Source organism: Syngnathus typhle, linkage group LG3, assembly GCF_033458585.1.
Source record: "Syngnathus typhle isolate RoL2023-S1 ecotype Sweden linkage group LG3, RoL_Styp_1.0, whole genome shotgun sequence".
Taxonomy (NCBI): Eukaryota; Metazoa; Chordata; class Actinopteri; order Syngnathiformes; family Syngnathidae; genus Syngnathus; species Syngnathus typhle.
This window is the reverse complement of record NC_083740.1, coordinates 5,519,662-5,538,953: the sequence shown is the minus strand read 5'-3', so window position 1 is coordinate 5,538,953 and position 19,292 is coordinate 5,519,662. Positions and strand designations below refer to the sequence as shown.

Sequence of the window (19,292 nt, the reverse complement as noted above, 5' to 3'; positions counted from 1 at the left end):
AAAACAAAAGGTTGTTAGAGCTAATCAGAACAGAGGTTTAGCACAGCAACTCTCTACAGAATCCATTGGAATGTACAGGAAATTATTTACGAGTGGAGGGAGGGCTTCAAATTCTCCATTGTTTACTTGGCACTAGCATGGGGGCGGGTGCTCGTAAGGCCAACAAGCCCTGTCCAAATCATCTTGAAGATGAAGAGTAGACATCTAGGCACAGTTATGGACCACAGACATCTTGGATTTGGCAAAAATCCAGCAATGAATTATAGTATGCTTGAAAGACAGGCGAGGTCTGGTAGAAATATGCCTCTTCCTCTCACTTCGACTTACCCTAGTTAAAAAAAAAGTTTAAAGTACCACTCCCAGTTTTGAAACGGAGTGGCGACCAGCTTGGACACATACAGACCCTCATGTCCTTGGAGATCTTTTATTGGTGGTTAAGTGACTAGCATCTACTGCTTGGAAGAAACAACATACGTGACCAAAATCAAGAAATACAAAAGGCTTTTTAACAAATGCTGTTGGGGCACCTTGCCAAGTTGTTAACTTCAAGTGTCTTCCATGCCTTAACTGTAAGAACAGGAAATGGATCAGTCTTGATAAATAATTTACAGTTCTCATTACTAAATCATTGTCCATCTGTGCTACATAAGAGTAGCCGCGGATGGCCCCTCTTGTCGTTTTCAGCCTGGATTTGTTCAGGGTCGACGGGGTGCGGCCATTTTACTCACCATCAATGACCAAAACAGCCCTCGACGCATGGGCCATCACGCGGCGAGCAGACTTCCGTCGAACACATGAAGTAAATCTGGAATCACAATGATATCTCAGTCAACTGTAATCCAAGCTAACATTTTAGCATGATAATTTCACGTGTCCGCTTTTTCTTAATGTACAAAATACTTCTGGCAAATATACTGTATATTTAGTATTATTGTTTTTGACATACAAGGCAGTATTTGGAAAAAAGTAGAATCCGGGATGAAAATTGAGGCCGAACTAAAACTCACGCACACTTTTCTTAGAAAGATGCTTTACATGTGTTTCCACTCATCCATCCATCAGTTGGTAAGTGGCGACACTATATTTGTAGCAGCCAGATCTCACAGAGGATGGTGTTTATCTTTGGACATAAAGATTCGTCCATAGTGCTGTTTTTGGAATCATTTCCTTGTATGCATCTGGCCGGGAGAGGACAACCCCTCTCGGTTGCCATTAAATAGCCAAGTGGGCGTTTTCTTTTCTTTACTGGCCTATAGGGTAGCACAAATGACTGCTCCACAAATTCTGCCTGGGAACTAGCAACTGTAAAAACTGTCAAATAACAGAATAAGAAACTGTTTACACTACTTCCCGTTATATACATACATCTTAGATTGTGTTGTCGCAGTGCCATCCAATATATTAGCACGTACACTTCTGCAGGAATAAAAACTTCACAATCGTTCATTCTATTTTGCGTGAGCATGCTTCAACGCTGAATCAACAAGAGCATTTAATGACGCCCAAGCGTCAATGTTTATCTTACCTCCTCATCCAGGTCTTTGATCTCCCCATCAGGAAGGAACTGGAAGGTACTCATGGTGAAGCGACGCGTTTGAGCATGAGGGGAAGGAGATTGGGGAGCAGACAGCACAACCTGAGAGGTTGGATCCAAGGGGTTGGGGCATCTTGGTACAAGTAGAAGACATTACCGGTGAACCCAATTTTATGGGACGCCATTGTATATATCAGCAGACTCATTTCATTTTGGTTCTGACTGTTAAGTCATCGGACCCAAGCAGAGCCCTACCCGTTGTAAAGCAGCACCCACACGGAACTTCCAGAACGAGAGTAGGCCACACAGTAGTGTACCAGAAGCCTCAAATTGGGATCCGGAGCATTGAGCATCCTCACTTCCAAGTAGAGGGGTTTCCCTAGCAGCATCTGCAAGGGCTGGTGATACTGCGGGTAGTAGCTTGTGTACTCAGCGTCTGCAAGAAGGTGCATTGGTACAGCGGCAGGAGATTCAAATGATTTGTTCCCCTCACAAATCTCAGTTCTGCTCGAGCTGATTAAAAAGCAACATGGTCTGAGGCACTCGTCCACATGTTGTCCACAATATAAATGCAGCTATTTTTTTACTACGGATTCCTGTGTTGGAGGATGAAACAAATCAGTCTGCCTACCTTTCGCCAGGCGGAGCTGGACGCCAAACACCCCCTGGGTCTGGACAGCTGGCCCCAGGGTGGGGGTTTTGACCAAGTAGCTCATTGTTAAAGCCCCACCTGGTACATACCTGCACTCCACAAGCACCCTGACAGGGAGGAAAGACGCAGGTGGATGTAACAAATGAAGACTCAACGTCAATAAAATGAAGGACAGAGTGGAGTTTCACAGATGTGCACTCTCAACATTGAAGTCTTAACTGGAAGCAAGCATGAGGAAAAAGTTTTTATATTTCTCTACCCGTTTGCTCGAATTGATGACACAGCTTTACAATTCTGCTTCACTTTCACAAACATTCGGAATAACAGCCAAGTTGTATTGCTCAGTCCACACGAATGACGATAAACGTCGTCTTACCTGACAGGAGAATCTCTCGTGATAGTGCCGTAATTGAGGCTGATTGTCTGAACTATGTTGACCACTTCCACCATATAGACCAACGTCTTCCCGACCTCCTGCAAGGGGAGCGAAACGACACATTTTAGCAGGACCACTCCAGCAACAAAGAATCCAACCAGCCTGCTCTTATTCAGCATTTTAAAATTCAGAGGCTGTTTCACTCAATAAAAGTCACCATTCTGCGAGCGCCGCAGCCATCCATGGGGAGCTTGAACAAGGCATACTCATAAGTCACTTTCACTGGTTTACAGGTGGAGTTGTTGGCAACCCCCAATAGGCCAGGGGAGAGAGGAGGGTTCGTGAGGGACCCAGGCACCGAGAAGACAAAGTGGCGGTCAGCTGTGCACTCTGGAAGAGGAGAACACATACGCATATTTAGGCGTACACTGGAGCGCAAAGGTCAGGTAAACAAAAAGGTCATATCGCTGAGGAAGCCATTGAGAAGACAGACACAAGGTCTTTGGCACCCTTTCACGTTCTGTTTACTGCCCTGATTGTGCTTCTACAAAAGAACTCAAGTGTTCATAGCTAAGTGGTGTGAAAATCCTGGTGGGTGCACAGATACAAACTCACCGTCCATGCGGTAGTAGCAGGCCGGGGGATGCTTGTTGAAGCAGCAGCCCATGGAGAGACACGATGCCCGGGAGAAGGGACCTTTTTCGCAGGGGAGCCGTTGGTCTCTGGGAAGGTTGCAATCTTACAAATTTGAAAGCATGAATGATAAAAGGTCATTTTCACAGTTGAGATCCACTGCAAATGCCATCTTGGAGGAGCACACAGACAAAATGAACCTTGTCCAGATGAAGAGGTGGCAGCTGGACAATAAAACTGAGCCTCCATCCTGCCACTTTGTGTCATATAGGTGACACTAATGAAATACGTGTTATCCTTGGAAAGAAAATGTTTAGGAGGATTAATTATACGAAAGGTTGTGTGCTCAGTGTGATATCCGACTCAATACTTGCCTTCATACTCATGTGACAGCGCGTGTGTAGCTGGAGGCTAAAATGAATTTTGCCATCTTTTCCAATGCTGGCAGAATAGCCACAGTGCTTTGGAGCATCCGGGATACTTATCTCATTCCCTTCGGCATCTGAAAAATTGGAGACAGAAGTGTGTTTTTCTTTATGCCTGCTTAAACTGGCACATGCACGTATGCAGTACATCTTCTCGTACTGGATCCCTTCCCCCATTGAGATGTATAGCAGAGCACCTCCCCTGAAGCATAAACTCACGCAGAGCTGATTGTAACCATATGACTTTTATACTATACTTTACTGTACATACATACCGAGGTCAAAGCACATGCTCACCTTTAACAACAATTCCAGAGATCGGACCAGGCGGGAGATGAACCAGCATCTGATTGGAGGAGCAGAAGACTTTGGCCTTCCGGACACCAGAGGGGCGAATGGAAGGCTTGCTAAGCGCAGGTTTTTGTGTAGGCGACTGAGTCGGATACTGCTGAACAGGGGGGTGTACTGGTGAATAGCTATAAGGATAAGTGTACTCCTTGGATCCACAAGGGGTGTTGGAGTAAGGGGGGCAGTAGGCTTGCTGATGTTCCTCAGATGGAGGTGGAATGAAGTAACGAGGGTCTTGGGGAAAATGAGCAGTGGGAGGGGCCAGTGGATTGTGATCTTTTTTGGGGTGTCTGTATGGATTGTGAAAGTCATCCGGATTGGATGGAAGCTGGTAATGGGGCGGCCGTGAAGGGCGAGGAAGTGGTTCTGGTATCAAAGTTGCTGGCGTAGGTAAAGGATGGGAAGGCATCTGAAGATAATCCCGAATCGTGGGTGGGCGGGGAGCTTGTGGCGGAACGAGTTGAGGGGGACCGGCAGGAAGATAGACTTGGGGAATATGAGGGGACAGGAATTTGCCGTAAGCGCTATGGGATTTACCTGGCGACTGATCCCGTGTTGGAGGTGCAGGGGAAGGAGCTTGTAAAGGATTTTTGCGGTGATGGAACGGATGAGGCAGGGCTCCAGGGCGACTGCCTGGAGAGAGATGAGGGAGATTGGCAGGCTTTGAGCCAGGAGGGTAGACCTGGGGAAATGTGGGCGAGATAAAACCAGGGTGGACAAGTTGGGGATAATTGGGAAACTGGCCAGTCTCATCCTGGGTTGAAAGTCCAGGTGCAACAGGGAAAGTACTTGAAGGGGCATTGCCTGAGGAGAACCATGGAATAGCAGGCTTTGAGGCAGGATGGTAAACGTGGGGAAATGAAGGCGATGGGGACCCTGGGTAAGCAAAGTGTGGATAAGTAGGAAGCCGGGCAACCTGATCATGAGCTGGAGATCCAGGTGCATTGGGTCGACCAGGAGGGAAGAGATGTGGATTTTGAGGGTATGGCGCGCCGTAATCAGGAAGTTGAGCAATGGGCTCTTGAGCTGAATGCAAAGACGGCGTTGAAGGATATTTATCGTATGGTACATGCAGATGGTAATTATCAGCGGGCGACTGAGGTATGGAAGATGATTGAACGGAGCAGGAGAGGATCATTTTCTGCTTATCAAAAACAAGATGGAGTTCTGGTGAATCCTAAGAAGACATGCACAGAACATATTTAGTTTCAAGCCTTTGTTACAACACTCGGTTCAAACGAGACCAACTTACTCTGAGACAAGGAGCAATGAATGGGATGAAAAAGATGAACTCCTCTGGTTCAGAATCAACACGGTACGCACACTCGTCAGAAACAAATGGAAACCAACCTCCATTTACTGCAAAATACATTGAGGTTAAGCCACACAAGAAGAAAAAAAATACATTTTGACAATATAGTATATATATTTTTTTTTCCCCGCCACAGCATTTAGTTTGATTCCTGCATTTAATGCCAGGTCATGGATACGTAGTGACATTTCTACTTCATGGTATGAAAACATTTCCACATTCTAAATTACTTCTTGTGAGTTCTACAAAGAAATACAAATAACTGTGGAAATGAAGGGGATGGATTAAAATAACAAAATGGGCTTCTAGTAAGTGACACAATGCTGACTTGTAAAACTTGTGTGATTTTCCTCCAAAAAGAAAATATTTGCAGCAAAATGTAACCGAGCGGAATACAATAACAGAGTACCGAGAACTCCCAGCACTGGTAGACGGTTCTCTTGCTGTGATAGATACACCGCCATGCCGTAAGGGGAGCAGAAGACGGCCGGGACTGACGTAGGCATCTGCACCGGGCAAGCCAGCTTCAGCGGGCTGCCCCACCAAAGCATAGGTAGCACGTAACTGCCGTTCTGGAGGGGAGCAGAGGAGCAGTTTTTTTCGGTGAAGGATGCAGTGAGCGAGGTGATGAATGACTGTGAGAAGCGTACCTCCTGGGTAATGTAGCATGCATCATATGGCACCACCATGTGAAGGTCACTCCATGATGTCCTCACCGTGTAACCGCAATATAGAGATAGATGGAACAAAGGGACGGGAGAGGCTCCCCCTGTTTCAGAGGGGGACAAGTTAACCTGGAGGGGACTTAACATGCTTTGGTGTGAGGATGAGGTAATTTGACAGCATATTGTGAATGACCAATCAATTTGCGTAAAAAACTGACTGTTTTGAAAAAGGAATGAGTCTCGTGCGTTTAGAGCAGTTCAAGAAATTCAAGTGACGAACATCTTGGCGGAGATGCGATAGCCTGCTGTATATGCACACTGCAGCTTTGAGTGATAATTGCAAAAATCCCCTTCTAGTTAATATCCTTATCTATTTGCATTTGGGATGCATCATTTTATACGCCTTAGTATTAAACAATAGTGCTCTTGTTTACGGCGTCAGGCATGCTGGTGGCCAATGTTTCTGCAAAGCTGGTTGTGTTGGAGCTCTCCAAATGATAAGATCTTTTATAGCAGCGGATTCTGTTTGCCCAAATACTACAGGGATTTTATGACACACACAAAAACATACAAACAGTGGAAAAGCACCCATGAGCTAGTCTTTATGCACAATTTTTTATCAATGATTCTATTTCTGCTCAAACTTCATCAGTCCATTCCAAGCCTTAATAATCAGAGGAAAATACATTTAATATATTTCACCTTTGTCCACCAAGAGTTGAGAAAATCCCTCTCCTGATGCTGTGAAGCTCATGGAATTATGGTCACACAGCAGCACAGGCTTCATCCCCAGCCACTCAGATGCATGTGGAACGAAGTCAGATGATGATACAAAGACTTTTCCAGGAACACCAGAAAAATCTAAAAACAAAAAATGCATCTGTAAAATGGACTGGGCCGCATGCTCGTATATGAAACCATAATGAGGAAAATGTTACCTGTGAAATCACTCTGATATGCAGCTTCTGAAACGGACAAACTTTGTAATCTGATGACTTTGCCTTTAGTCCAAGTCCATGACAAGCTCTCCCGAGGAACAGGTTCACCGAGTTTGAATTTACTAGAGTCTGGAATACGATCGGCATACGATGGTTGAGTTTGAGACCAAAACTTATGATGACCGCTGTTGCTAGAATCGTGTCGTTTTCTTCGCTGAACAAGAAGATCGTCAAGGTTCCCTTTCGCGACATCTTGTTTCCCTTCGTTTGAAGAGGACTCTTGGGCTTCGTGGGCGAAAATGCGGCTTCCCCACGGGACTGGTGGTGCAGAATCACAAAGGTGGAACAAGTAAATAGTTACTATAAATAAAAACAAGATGTAATTTTTGCTTTTTTCGTCGCAATACATCTTTAGTTTGTTGACCCTCCTGCTCGTGTGTCCACCGAAGTACGTGCAGGTGAGGCTAATTAAGTGACATTAGGCTTGGGCCAATCAGGGAAGGGAAGCGCAATAAAGGTGGCCGCGGGTCACGTCATAATTAAGCGACAGTTGTTTTCACTATAGAATTTCTCAAGAAAGGCCTTATAAAATGGGCCTAAGAATGAAAGAAAAGTTGGAATGGTGGCATTATTTATTTTTTTAATCTAGGATATTAAATAATACTAGTAATAATTGTTCAAACTCGTAAATTCGGTTTCAATTGGTACTACTATATTTCTACATGTCAGGATTATTTGCATTATTTGTACTCCTTGTGATTAAAAAAATTGTACACCACCTGATAGATGGATGGTAAATAAAAAAGAAATAAAAGGAAAATTCATAGCATATGTCATCGGAGTCACAATCTGTTAACCGCCCTTCCTCATAGACGCCCAACATTATGTTATTGCACAAGCATCTGGACACTGGCTATTCTCTGACACATGGGTTTGTCCCTGATTTAAGATACTTAAGCTAGTTCTGATGAAAATAATGTTGCGGTCCCAGCAGGATTTTACAGCCATTTAGAGGGATAAAAGGTGAGGACATCTGCTTGATTAAATCATATGTTGGACGAGGACCCAGTTTCTTGCGTTACTGCTCCAGATGGGACCGCAATGTGCTACAGTATGAGAAAAAAAAACCTCTGGAACTCATTTGGAATGTTCAAATGTATGGCACGCTACACTGCTTAAATTTGGTTGTGAAGGGTGTGGAAATCGGTTGGAAGTAAGGGGGAATGCGAAAAGGAATTTCAAAAGAAAGCTAGAACCGAGAAATAAAATTGAAGAGAACAAGATTTGGTTGTTGTGAAGGGGCCTCTACTTAAACCAAATAAAGCATTTTCCCATCACATGAGCAAGCTATGGAATTTATCAATGGTGGCATTTAAAATAAATGTGAATTCCCACTCTTGCTACACTAGGAGCAGATTGGTGGGATGTTCTCTCTTTAAAAGAAGACTTTTCATCCGTGGCAGCTGCTGCTCTGTAATATCTTCCCAATAAGCACTCTCTGCACAATGGCTTTTATGTGGAGGCCCACATGTTAGGACACGAAAAGAAATTTCCACTGACTCACAATTGGTGTTAAAGAGGTACCGATGTACCCTTCTGCTCTCACAAGATATATAGGCCACAATTTTACAACCCATTCAGTGATGATGATTGACCTCCAATTTGTTATGATATCAAAATAATGAGGAAATCTTTTCTTGATTTCAATCTGCTGCAATAATAAAACCTTTAGCAATCAAGTAGAGCCAATGTCACTAAGATTTTTACAAATGAAGGCGTGACAAGCGTAAAAGCAGAGGAAGTCATTATTATGTTATCTGTCTTCATCCCGCCTCCAACAGCACAAAGCCACCATTGTTGGCCTGGGATGAAGACTACTGCCATCCGTTTGCCCCCCCACACCCACCACCCCTAAAGATCTCAAGCCCGAGGGCAGAAATGAGCTAAGCCTGCTTTCAAAACATGCTTTTGTCATAAGAAGACCCATACTCACTAGAGCTTTTCTCTTATCCAGCACAGGTAGTAAAAAGCTTTAACGGATGTCCACTGGCTCACTGGTGGTGAGCCTTTCAAAACATGGCATTATTTGAAAAATCCACTACATCTGTATTATGTCACAACCCAAACAAGCACCTACGGCCCCACATGCACGCGTTCACTTCAACATTTGAACAATAACGTAAGTTAAATAGAAGTCAGTCGTGCCAGGCTGTTATTTTCAAAACACCAGCGTCTATACGGGCCTTCACTGCAGTTGGAGGTTGCCACGGTGATGCTCGCTGCTTTCACCCACGCTGTAATTTGCTGTCAACTGGATTTTTCTGTGCTGGTGTCACTCACAGAGGTTCCCCCTGTTTGCAAATCTGGACTTCATGCTACACCGTGTTCTTCGAAATAATATGTACGATTGTAACTTTAGAAAGAGTTTTGCCAGAAGAGGGGTAGCTCCTTAAAATTGACCGATCCAGCTTGGGAACACCAATATACCCAAATCTCTATTTTTCAACAAAAGTTGAGAAAATCACTACTGCATATTGTTTTTCTGTGTTTTTTTGCAGATATTTTGCAGCAATTCTTCTGAGCAGCATAAATGAGGGGTGTTAAGAGAATAGCATTCACTGAGAGTTACATGAAATCCAAAGAAACAACACTCAAGTTTGTGAGTGTTTCAAGTGAAGAGAGTTAGGCGTGAAACACACCCAGTGTGATGTCATACATAGCCTGACTGCGGAATTCAATGTTTGACTAACAGGCCGTTTTCTGCAAACTGTGACTTAAAAAGATGCAAATGTCACAGAGAATGCAGTAATTGAAAGCAGATGGACGGTAATGACGGCAGAGTGCAGATACTGCAAAAAGTGTCAGCCCATATTGCTTCACGTGGGATGTAACCACTTTTTTTGGGGTAATTGCTGACATTTACATAGCGTTTGGTCAACACCTGGACTGGGAATAATTACTACACTGCATGCAGGATACATATTTGAGGTAAAACATTACGTCATCTCTCCAGCAGTGTCAATCAATTGTAGTGAATTATTATTATTATATCTTATGGCCGAATGAGAGTACGTTGCAGCCGTGGCTGATGGTAAATCAGTGAGAGTGCATTGCCTGGCAGACTCTGGATAATCAATTCCAAGCTTTGTATTATTGATTTGAATTAGTACCAGACGCCAGACGTTCAGGCCCGTGCTCCGCACTACATGCGCTTCATGTACATGCCAATAATACAGTCATACTTCATGAGTCAAGATGAGACAAAAGTTCATTGTGGTAAAAGCAAGCAAACAAACAAACAAACAAACAAACAAACAAATGCAGGTGAGTAGCCAAGCAGTGAGTTTTAAAGCATATTTTCCATGATAATATTGGTGAAATTCGATCCACTCAAACATGACAGCGTTCAACATCCGCACTTTAATTTGTTCGATGTGTGATAGCAGTTCGATAAGTTTTGCGGTTAGTTTGGCAACTGCACTACTACAGTATAACATTCCATAGCCCAAAAGCACGCATTTGCGTGGTTATTTGGGGATCACTACAATACACGGTAATGTTACAAGGATTACAGTGCTTCATTTATTCTTTTTCTCTTTGCCTTTTCGGATTCCATTCATTCATTCCAACTTCCGAGGTAACTTCAATTATTAGTATGTAGACAGAGTGTGATGCATGCAAATAAAGGAATGTATATATTCATGTACGGGACAGTATTATCTCATGGTCAGGAAATAAAAAAAAGTTTATTAAAAGAAATATTTTGAGAAACTCTGTGGACTTCAAACAAGGTTAGAGGAATCAACGTTTTCAAACTAGCTGTTGTTTTATGGGCGAACCACTCTGCATAGCTTTTAGTGTGTGGACATTTCATTGAGGAGGAAAAAAATGTGAAACTTTCTGGGTGGGGCTTGCACAAGGGGAAGAGAGGGAAAACAGGCCGATGTGTGTGCGTCCAAGTCAGAGCTGGGTGGGTCTTCTACTGCCGTTCACATTTTCCAAATAACTCCCGGGCTGTGCGTTTGAGCGCTTTCAGGTAATACTTTATTCTCCTCGATTGCATTCATACTAATAATCATTCCTCTCGTTTAACGCGTGTTTTTGTTGAGTTTGTGGTCACTTTAAGTGCAGGAAAGTGAGATTTACGGCGTAGCCCAAACTTTCAAAGTAACTTGGAAAGTTGAGAGAATAAAAGGCGCGCATTGGAAAATATTTCATGCCGGACGGTAATCGTCATAAATGACGATATCCGTGCGCGGAAAGTGAATAATAATCGTCATTATTTTTATTATTATGGGCGAGTGTTGCGTTCTCGCGCTCTTTTCAAAGTCGTTGACGGTATTGTACAGTAGAGGGCCTGCGCGTGTAATTTGCAAATGTCCGCACACCGTCGCAACAAATGCGCCTTTCTCGTCGACGGAAATAGCTTCAAGCCCTGAATTCGAGGATAGGATGCTACAAATAGTTCTTGTTGATTTATCCAGTGAGGTGGGACAAGAAATGTGTGAAAAGTTAATACTTCGGCGCGGGGAGATTGGGGGGAGGGGGCACATCTGTCTGCGGGGCTTTTGGGGGCGTTTTTTTGGGGGGCCCTCTGTCTGTCAGCTCCCATTCGCAGTGTTTTATCTGGGACAGCTGTGAGGGGCTTTCTGCTAGGGGGAGGTTAACTTAAATACAGTAAATGCTCTGCATCCTCCTACACACACGCGCGCATGCGCGTAAGCGCACACGCCCCGCAGTCCCTTCAAATCACTGTTACAGTATTTCTTTTCCCAGAGGGTCACAATGTTGATGCTGGCTGGAATCGTTGTTGTCCATCTCACCGCCATTATCCTGCTCCTCGTTGCTACTATTGATAATGTAAGTATTTTTTTCCCCATATACCCTCCAAAGACTCACACTCCAATTGTTTGTTTTACTCAAATAAAAATATGGGGCAGAAGTTGAGTTAAGCGAGTGTTATTTAACAAATTTTGTGATGGATGTAGAGCTTAAAAGTTGGTTTCATCCTGAGATAGACCAAAATGTAATAATCATAATATTTTATTATTATTTTGTGATCTATGAAAGGAAAGTAATGGGGCGGGGCTTGTGGGTGGGTCTCACTGTAAAAATCTGCAAGGTCACCTAAAGGGGGCTTTGTTCACGAGATGCCCTTACAACATTTGTAGCGCTTTTGCGACCAAGAGAGAAATTTGGGCAATAGAAATAGATACACAGTGATTTAGAAACAAAAGTTTTTGCATCCAAAACACACAATTCACAACATAATAACATGACACGTACTTGTGTTTCTGTAGGCCTGGTGGACCACCGATGCCTTGTCAACTGACTTGTGGGGAAGATGGGAGCTGGTCAACTCAGCCTGGCATTACTCTAACCTGAAAGACTACCCAGAAGGTAAACACAATAAGAAATCTTCTCACCCACCAGATGCGCATCCCACTGCAGTGAATATACGATAGCAGGTGTTAAGTGTATAACCAGCAGGCAGATGCATTTGCACATAACAGCAAGTGCCATCCTGTTGGAAAATTATTAGTTTGCAATAGCAGTGATGTTTAATAAGCGCCGTGCAAATTGTAATTGTTGACATTTTTGTCATTCCTTCACTGTTTGTGTTGTTGCTGCAGAGTACCTTCAGGCAGTACAGGCGACTTCAGTGCTGGCGTGCATCTTTGCCATCCTGGCCCTGTTTGTCTTTGTGGCCCAGCTCTTCACTCTGCCTAAAGGACAGCGCTTCACCTTCACTGGCGTTATGCAGTTGCTCGCCTGTGAGTAATAATGCTCTTCTATAACCAAAGGCAACCTCTCACTCCCCTGTTAGATGACATGCTAAAATATTTTTAGAATGCATCAATTAATTGTGCGACTAAGCGCATATTACTGTACATCCTTATGGAGGAAGAGGGGAGGACCACTGAAAATCCATAATAATGGGGTGGGGTCGATTAATGCTACGAGTCTGTCTGCTCAGAGCCGGAGGCAGAGTTCAAGCACTTTTATTTGTTCTGCGTGATACAATTAAGACAAAGATTGTGTGTTCTCTAGTCTCAAGAGTCTACAGGGTTAAACGCCACAAGACTAATGGAATGTCATGCACAAAAACCACTAACTGAAAATAAACTCAAGCCGGAGAAGTATCAAATTGGATATGTATGTGAGGTAAATAGCAGGAGAGAAATTATATTTTGCTTGAAAAATGAATGAAAACATTAAATGTAAAAAAAAAAAAGTGCTGATAACAAAATGGGAGTCCCACCCCTCCCCTATGGAGGCGCCAGAGGATCTCAGGGCAAATGCAGTAGCTTGACAAAAATGAAGAAGATACATTTTGCCACTAACCTAACTTCAGCTACATTCTAAATGCAAGTTGGATTAATTAACCTAACTTCAGCTACATTCTAAATGCAAATTGGGTTAATGTTTAGTTTTAACAGTGAAGAGGGAGGGGTCAACTAAATAGCTATAGTCATTTTAAAGTTAAATTTTTAACAAGTAGCTCTCATTTTTATGGGAGTATTAGAACATTAGTTTGAGAGAAATTTAATTGTTTTGGGACAAAGCCTTTCTGTTGCTTCAATTGCCTTTGGGCGTTTCACTCACTTTCACATAACGGACACTCAGAATTGAGCAGAAAAATGAGTCATGCGAATCCTCTTGATGGGTCATGATTTTCAACTCAAAATATTTGTAACACTCATTGTCATAGCGATTAGTCTGATTCATATTGGATTTTCGGTGGGTGATAGACTGAGACAGTTACAGCAAATGCTTTCATCTCATTTGACAAGCGCTCATGATATGATTACTTATTTTGATGAAAATACCATATTTCCTCTAATTGTGGCCTTTGTTTCCACGCACCAATGAATCATGGGGTGGGTCGGCCATATGAATAATAAACGGCGCCCTGTAGGGAAACTTTGAAATAACAGCGTTACGAGGTGGCTATATTTTCCTTTACTAATAGTGGCATGCTTTATCACAATATACACCGCGTATAGAACAGAAATGGCATCTGAAAAGCTGACAATTGGGAAATTGCTGATGTATGCAATGTGGAAAATTAAAAAAAAAAAGCTTGAGAAATTCTTTAACATCTACATATAGATTGCTAGAAACAAAACAAAAAACAGTCTCATATGTTCTGATATGACAAGGATAAAAAAATATTGTGCAGAAATTTTTAAAGAATGCTATATATTATAGTTATGATTCAGACGTCATAAATCCCCATGTTCATGACTTGATTGGTATTACTGGTATAAGGAGTTACCTGTTATGAGTACAAATTATCTTGAGTATTCTCTTCTCGCCCGCAGGTCTGTGTATAATGATAGCTGCCTCGATCTACACCTCCGAGTTCCATGCAGAAGAAGACGGAGCATACGGACACTCCTACATCCTGGCCTGGATTTCATTTGTCCTCACACTGCTCTTAGCCATCACCTATCTCGTCCTGCGGAAAAAGAGTGAGTGAGTGGAAAGAGAGGCGGCCTGGATGTGGGATCACATTCCTTCTTAAGTGGGACGTTCAAGAAGTATCCTCCAAATCAGTGACAAATATTTGTTTTTGGGAGTTTAAAAATGGGAAGCATTTAAAAAAAAAAAAAGCCATACATTAAAAAAAAAAATCTTATGATGAGCCTAACTCATTTAATTAGTCAGTTTTCTATTCCCCCAATTAATTTGTACTATGCGGGAGTTAAGTTTAAATTTGTATAACGTGCTAATTTACATCATTACCATAAAGTCAAATTAGTTACAAAATAGCAAGTTACAATGATGTCAAATAACACTACTTTTGACATCTGGTGGCAATTTGGGAACATGTCAACTGTGACTAGCTTGCTGCTAGGTAGCTTAGGGTAAAATTTGGGAGAAGTGGGAGATACATTTGTATTTTTCTTTTTGTAGTTTACACAAATGGAATTTTAGAAAGTTTTACATGTGGATTTTATTACCTTTGAATGATGTAGCCTCTATGCTAAACTAACCCAAACTGCAGCCAAATGTGGCTTCATACATTTACTGTACAAACAGGAGTGTCGCATCTCTGTGCCTTAAGTCTCACACTGTTGGCTCTTTCGAAATAAAGCCATCAGTTAAGATTATTTTAGAAGCTGGGGTGTTAAGAAGATAAGATGTGATAAGAAGTTCAAGTTCTGACAACCCCCCCCCCCCCCCCCCAGAATCAAACAGGCTTCCAGCAACAATCGCGAGAAAGAAGTAAACATTACATGTGAAGTTAGAGCATCTTAGCAACACTACAACTTCCCTGTTGCAGTACTTGAACAATTAAACAAGCCTTAATTGAAAATACAAGTAGTTTTAAGTCATGTATCTTTATTTTATGATTGAAGTATAGTGTATCCTTGTTTTATCCATGTACATTGTAACCATTATATTTTTGTAACATTTTGTAATTTTCCTTTCCTTGTCAAACTATGTTTTGCATTTTTTGTTTGTAGTAGGCTGCTATCTTAAGAGAAGAGTACATCAATTTGTACATGTGAACCAAGTATGGAGGACAACAGTGTTTCATTTGATCGTATTTCTAAACTATGCATTAGAAGGTTTGTAATTACATTGGAGTGAAGCCATATACTATAATCAATAAAACAACTAGTAACAAACTTCTTCACGCTTCATTCTTCAACTCAAGATCAACACTATCAAATGGCGCTATAAATATGTAGGCAGTACTATTTTAGCAGGCTAACAACAAGATTTAGGGGTACAGTTTACTCTGGCTTCATTCCACGTTCTCAACAAGCGCTATAGAAAACAATTAGATCTCCCATTCTGGGTAAAATCACAAAATAATGACATTAATATTATACCACAAAAGTAATTTTTTTTTGTAAGGTTTTACAATTGGTATTTCTCTCAGTGCAAGCGTTTCTTGAGGTCTTACAACAGACCCAGTCACAAGCAGGAATGTTTCCATGATGTTAGCTATCGTTCCCAGAGGAAGCGGAGGAGAACAGGACGCTACTAAATGCCTTGGCCAGACGGTGTGATGCGCTCCAGAACCACTAGGTGGAGGAGATGATTCTGCTCAGCGGTCAGCAGTGGCCTGAAGTGGAAAATGCAAAACGAAATAACACTGTCAATGAAAAATGTCAAATCCACTAAGAGAGGGAACAAAGTGGTCATGATAGCGATGAGCATTATGAAACGCTTACCATAGTTCAGTTTGAAGAGACTTCAGGGACTCAGTGTCTTTCTCCTGGCATGCCATCTGTGAAACACATTGGCTTTTATATGCGGCACGAATAAATTCAGATGGCCTTGACATGGGATGTGACTCTGCGCTTATTCATAAACTCAGCTGATGTTTCATTATAGACTCTTTTTGTTACGGCTTCATCGAGCAACACTAGCGCAGTATTATCTGTCCTCTGAGGACTCGTGTTCAAATGCCGCAGATTAATACGGGAAAACTGAAATCCGTTTGAAAAGCGGTGCCAATCCCGGCACATTTATCGCAGTTTTGCAAAAGGCCCCGAGGAGAAGACCAGGAAATCCTCTCATGTGCAAAAGTATGCAGCTGATGAAACTCACCACCACCGACTGCAGCAGCAAGAAAACATTCTCGGGTAGGAAGGTCACTGCAAGAGAACAAGAGGACTGACTCATTGGACTTGTAATGATTGTCAATTCCGGTAAGACTTCTCCGTAACACAAAGGGAAAAGAATAGTTTTGTTAGGAAATTAAAAGACTCTCCACCTTGGCTATGTGGGTCAAAGGACTCCCATGCGTATCTCTCCAGTGTTTGCGCATGTTCTGGCAGAAGCTTCTGAGGAGGAGGCTGCACAGAAAAGTGGACAGAACCACAAAATAAGCGTTATGGTTTAGATTATGGAATGTAGATGGTCACAAGACAAACCGGTGTTGTATTTCCATTGCGTAGGTATTTCCTTCCTTTCCCACTTAACTTTTATAGTATCTCTCCGATTTGAAATTTGCTGGCTGCGTGCCACTGAAAGTTTGGAAGGTTTTCATGCAGCTCATTGGAATAATGCTCCTGTGCCATTACATCAACCTTACTGCATTTTCACTTAATTTAATTTCCACAAAACTAGATATTGTTCTTAACCGCAACGTAAAGTCTGATAATCGTTGCGGCTGTAGTGGAATAATGACAACTATATTCCCACAAGTAGCCACTAAAGTCCACGCCCCTCTCCCATTTGAACAGTATTTGTCCCAAAAATAATAATGTCGTTTTTATTCAAATGCACATAGTCAAATCGAATGGTAACTCAATATGTCAAGTTACAGATTAACTTGGGACTTCTTGTTGGATAGCAATTGTTGAATTGAGTTTTTGGACAGTGGAATTTCTTTCCGGGAATTCAAAATAGCTCCCAGGGCTGCAGTTTGAATTTGATCGCTTTCCCAAACTCATAGATATTCTGTTACTCTCTCCAATACAGTATATGTATGAAAATAATGGGTTGTACCTCAAGCAGCATCAGGAGGAGTACTCTAGAGATTTCGCATCTTGCCACAATGTCCAGAAAAGCACCTACAGGGGTGCTGGTGCCTGGTAGTTGCAGTCCTCTCTCCTGGCACATGAGCTGCATTTCTGTAAAAACTGAAAGGGCACCATCGTAGTCACCTATTTCAAAAGACAAAACACAAATCCCACATCAGATAAATTGCAAAAATGTCATCGATCTGGTAAGGCACCTCTTTATTTATTAATCAGCCTGATATGACCTCGCACATTTTGGAACCAAACAAAGAAGGTAAGAGACATCAAACTCACGTGTGAGAATTTTACACGAAGCCATTTCTCCCAATGACAGAAGAGCTTCCACTGGCATCTGTGTTTGCAGCTCTGCTGCTCTCTGGTAATGAACAATAGCTTCTCCTGGTCGGTTCATCTCCTGTTGAGGCATCACATTAAATGAAATATAATATGCCACCCATATAATGCATCACATAAACAGGGGAGCTTACTTTGAGTGCATTGCCAAGTTCTAAACAAAGACTGGCTGCCATCACAGGCTGATTCATTTCAATGTACACCTGTAAGAATAATAGCATAATCCGACAGTTACATTATATACATTTATTTTGCAAGAGGAAAGGGGCATCATAGTAAACCTTAATGGCAAAAGTGTAGCAGTTGAGTGCTGCCTGTAAGTGTTCATCAAAGCCTGGTGCTTGCAGAGAGTGATTCTCTTTCTCAGAGGAAAGGAAAAGGCGTGCAGCATCGGTTAGCGCCAGAGCTTCTCCGGGAGCGTTGAAAAGAGTCTGCTCACACCTGCAGGAGACAGTGGAAGCACAACTTTGTTTGTATAATAACTGCTTCACAATTGTACCTATTTGAAACAGTCATTGCCAAACTACAAACAAGAAAAACCTTGCAGGAATGATTTGTGCATGTCTTACCGGGCCATGGCAAGGTTGCAGAAAGCAGCATACTGCAGACAGTCCTGCTGCTTTAGCTCCTTAGCTAGCTGGCCTGAAACAACAAAAATTGTTGCAAATAAGCTGATTAATTGAGCACATAGGATTAGCTTATTACTAAAATGTCCAAACTTACCAAATTGCTCACTTGCCTCGGCGACATTTGGCTTTCGAAGAAAACGTCTGCAACGAGGATACAAATGTTACCATCGTCCTCAACATGCAAAATGAAATATCGCTCATAATTATTACGTCTCTCTGACTGTCGAGAGATTGAAGCTGGCAAACTCTAGCTAGCTTGTAACAGCATCATAATTACGTCTGACACCCTTTCAATCTGTATTTCTTCTTGCCTTCCATTCATCCGACACTTACTTTTTAAGCTTATTCGATACAGCACGGTATCTCGCCAAAAAGTCACCTTCCGCAGCCATGGTCAGCGCAGGTAAACACAAAAACGACCCGAAAGTGCGACTGACAGTGACAGCGGTGTTGTGATGGTATTCTTCTTCTATTGGTCAATTATTGGCGGTTGGGAAACAATTTAATGGCGCTTTACCGCCACCAACTGGTACGGAGTGTAGATTTTGATATCACTCGTCCAATACAACACAATAATTTACTGTATTTGTTGTTGGTTATTAAATCTGTTAATTCAGACAGACATTCAAACAAAACTACATTTAGATCCCCAACATGGCGAACTTAATTAATTAGTTAAGTTAATAGACTGAAACAATTAATTTACAGAAAAAATGCTGAATAGTGTTGCTGAATATGTTAAAGTGCTTTCTAGCTCTAGAGTTTATGGAAAACATTTATGGATTTTTAGCATCGGATTATAATGATAGACATTGCTTAGACACACATATTGCAAATTTGCCTGCATATAAAGGCTCTGGCATATCAGTGTATTTTTACATGATGATTTAGATACTTTTAATCGTCATTCAAAAATAAATATACATTCTGTGTCTTTCC

General features: G+C 42.1%; 2 protein-coding genes across 2 annotated transcripts; one reads left to right on the top strand and one right to left on the bottom strand.

Annotated features, from left to right (window-relative positions):
- The first annotated feature begins 10,772 nt into the window (after positions 1-10,772).
- Positions 10,773-15,522, top strand: emp1 (epithelial membrane protein 1). The gene is made up of 5 exons (XM_061274297.1): positions 10,773-10,919; positions 11,660-11,743; positions 12,184-12,283; positions 12,517-12,657; positions 14,209-15,522. The coding sequence occupies exons 2-5, from the start codon at positions 11,669-11,671 to the stop codon at positions 14,364-14,366; spliced, it is 474 nt and encodes a 157-aa protein (XP_061130281.1). The 5' UTR covers positions 10,773-10,919; positions 11,660-11,668; the 3' UTR covers positions 14,367-15,522.
- On the bottom strand, positions 15,216-18,847 carry f8a (coagulation factor VIII associated). The gene is made up of 11 exons (XM_061274296.1): positions 18,687-18,847; positions 18,448-18,494; positions 18,294-18,366; positions 18,006-18,165; positions 17,859-17,927; positions 17,665-17,785; positions 17,357-17,514; positions 16,620-16,701; positions 16,454-16,500; positions 16,075-16,130; positions 15,216-15,965 (listed from the first exon to the last, which is right to left on the bottom strand). Exons 1-11 carry the CDS (start codon positions 18,743-18,745, stop codon positions 15,884-15,886), a joined length of 954 nt encoding a protein of 317 aa, XP_061130280.1. The 5' UTR covers positions 18,746-18,847; the 3' UTR covers positions 15,216-15,883.
- Positions 18,848-19,292: the final 445 nt, after the last annotated feature.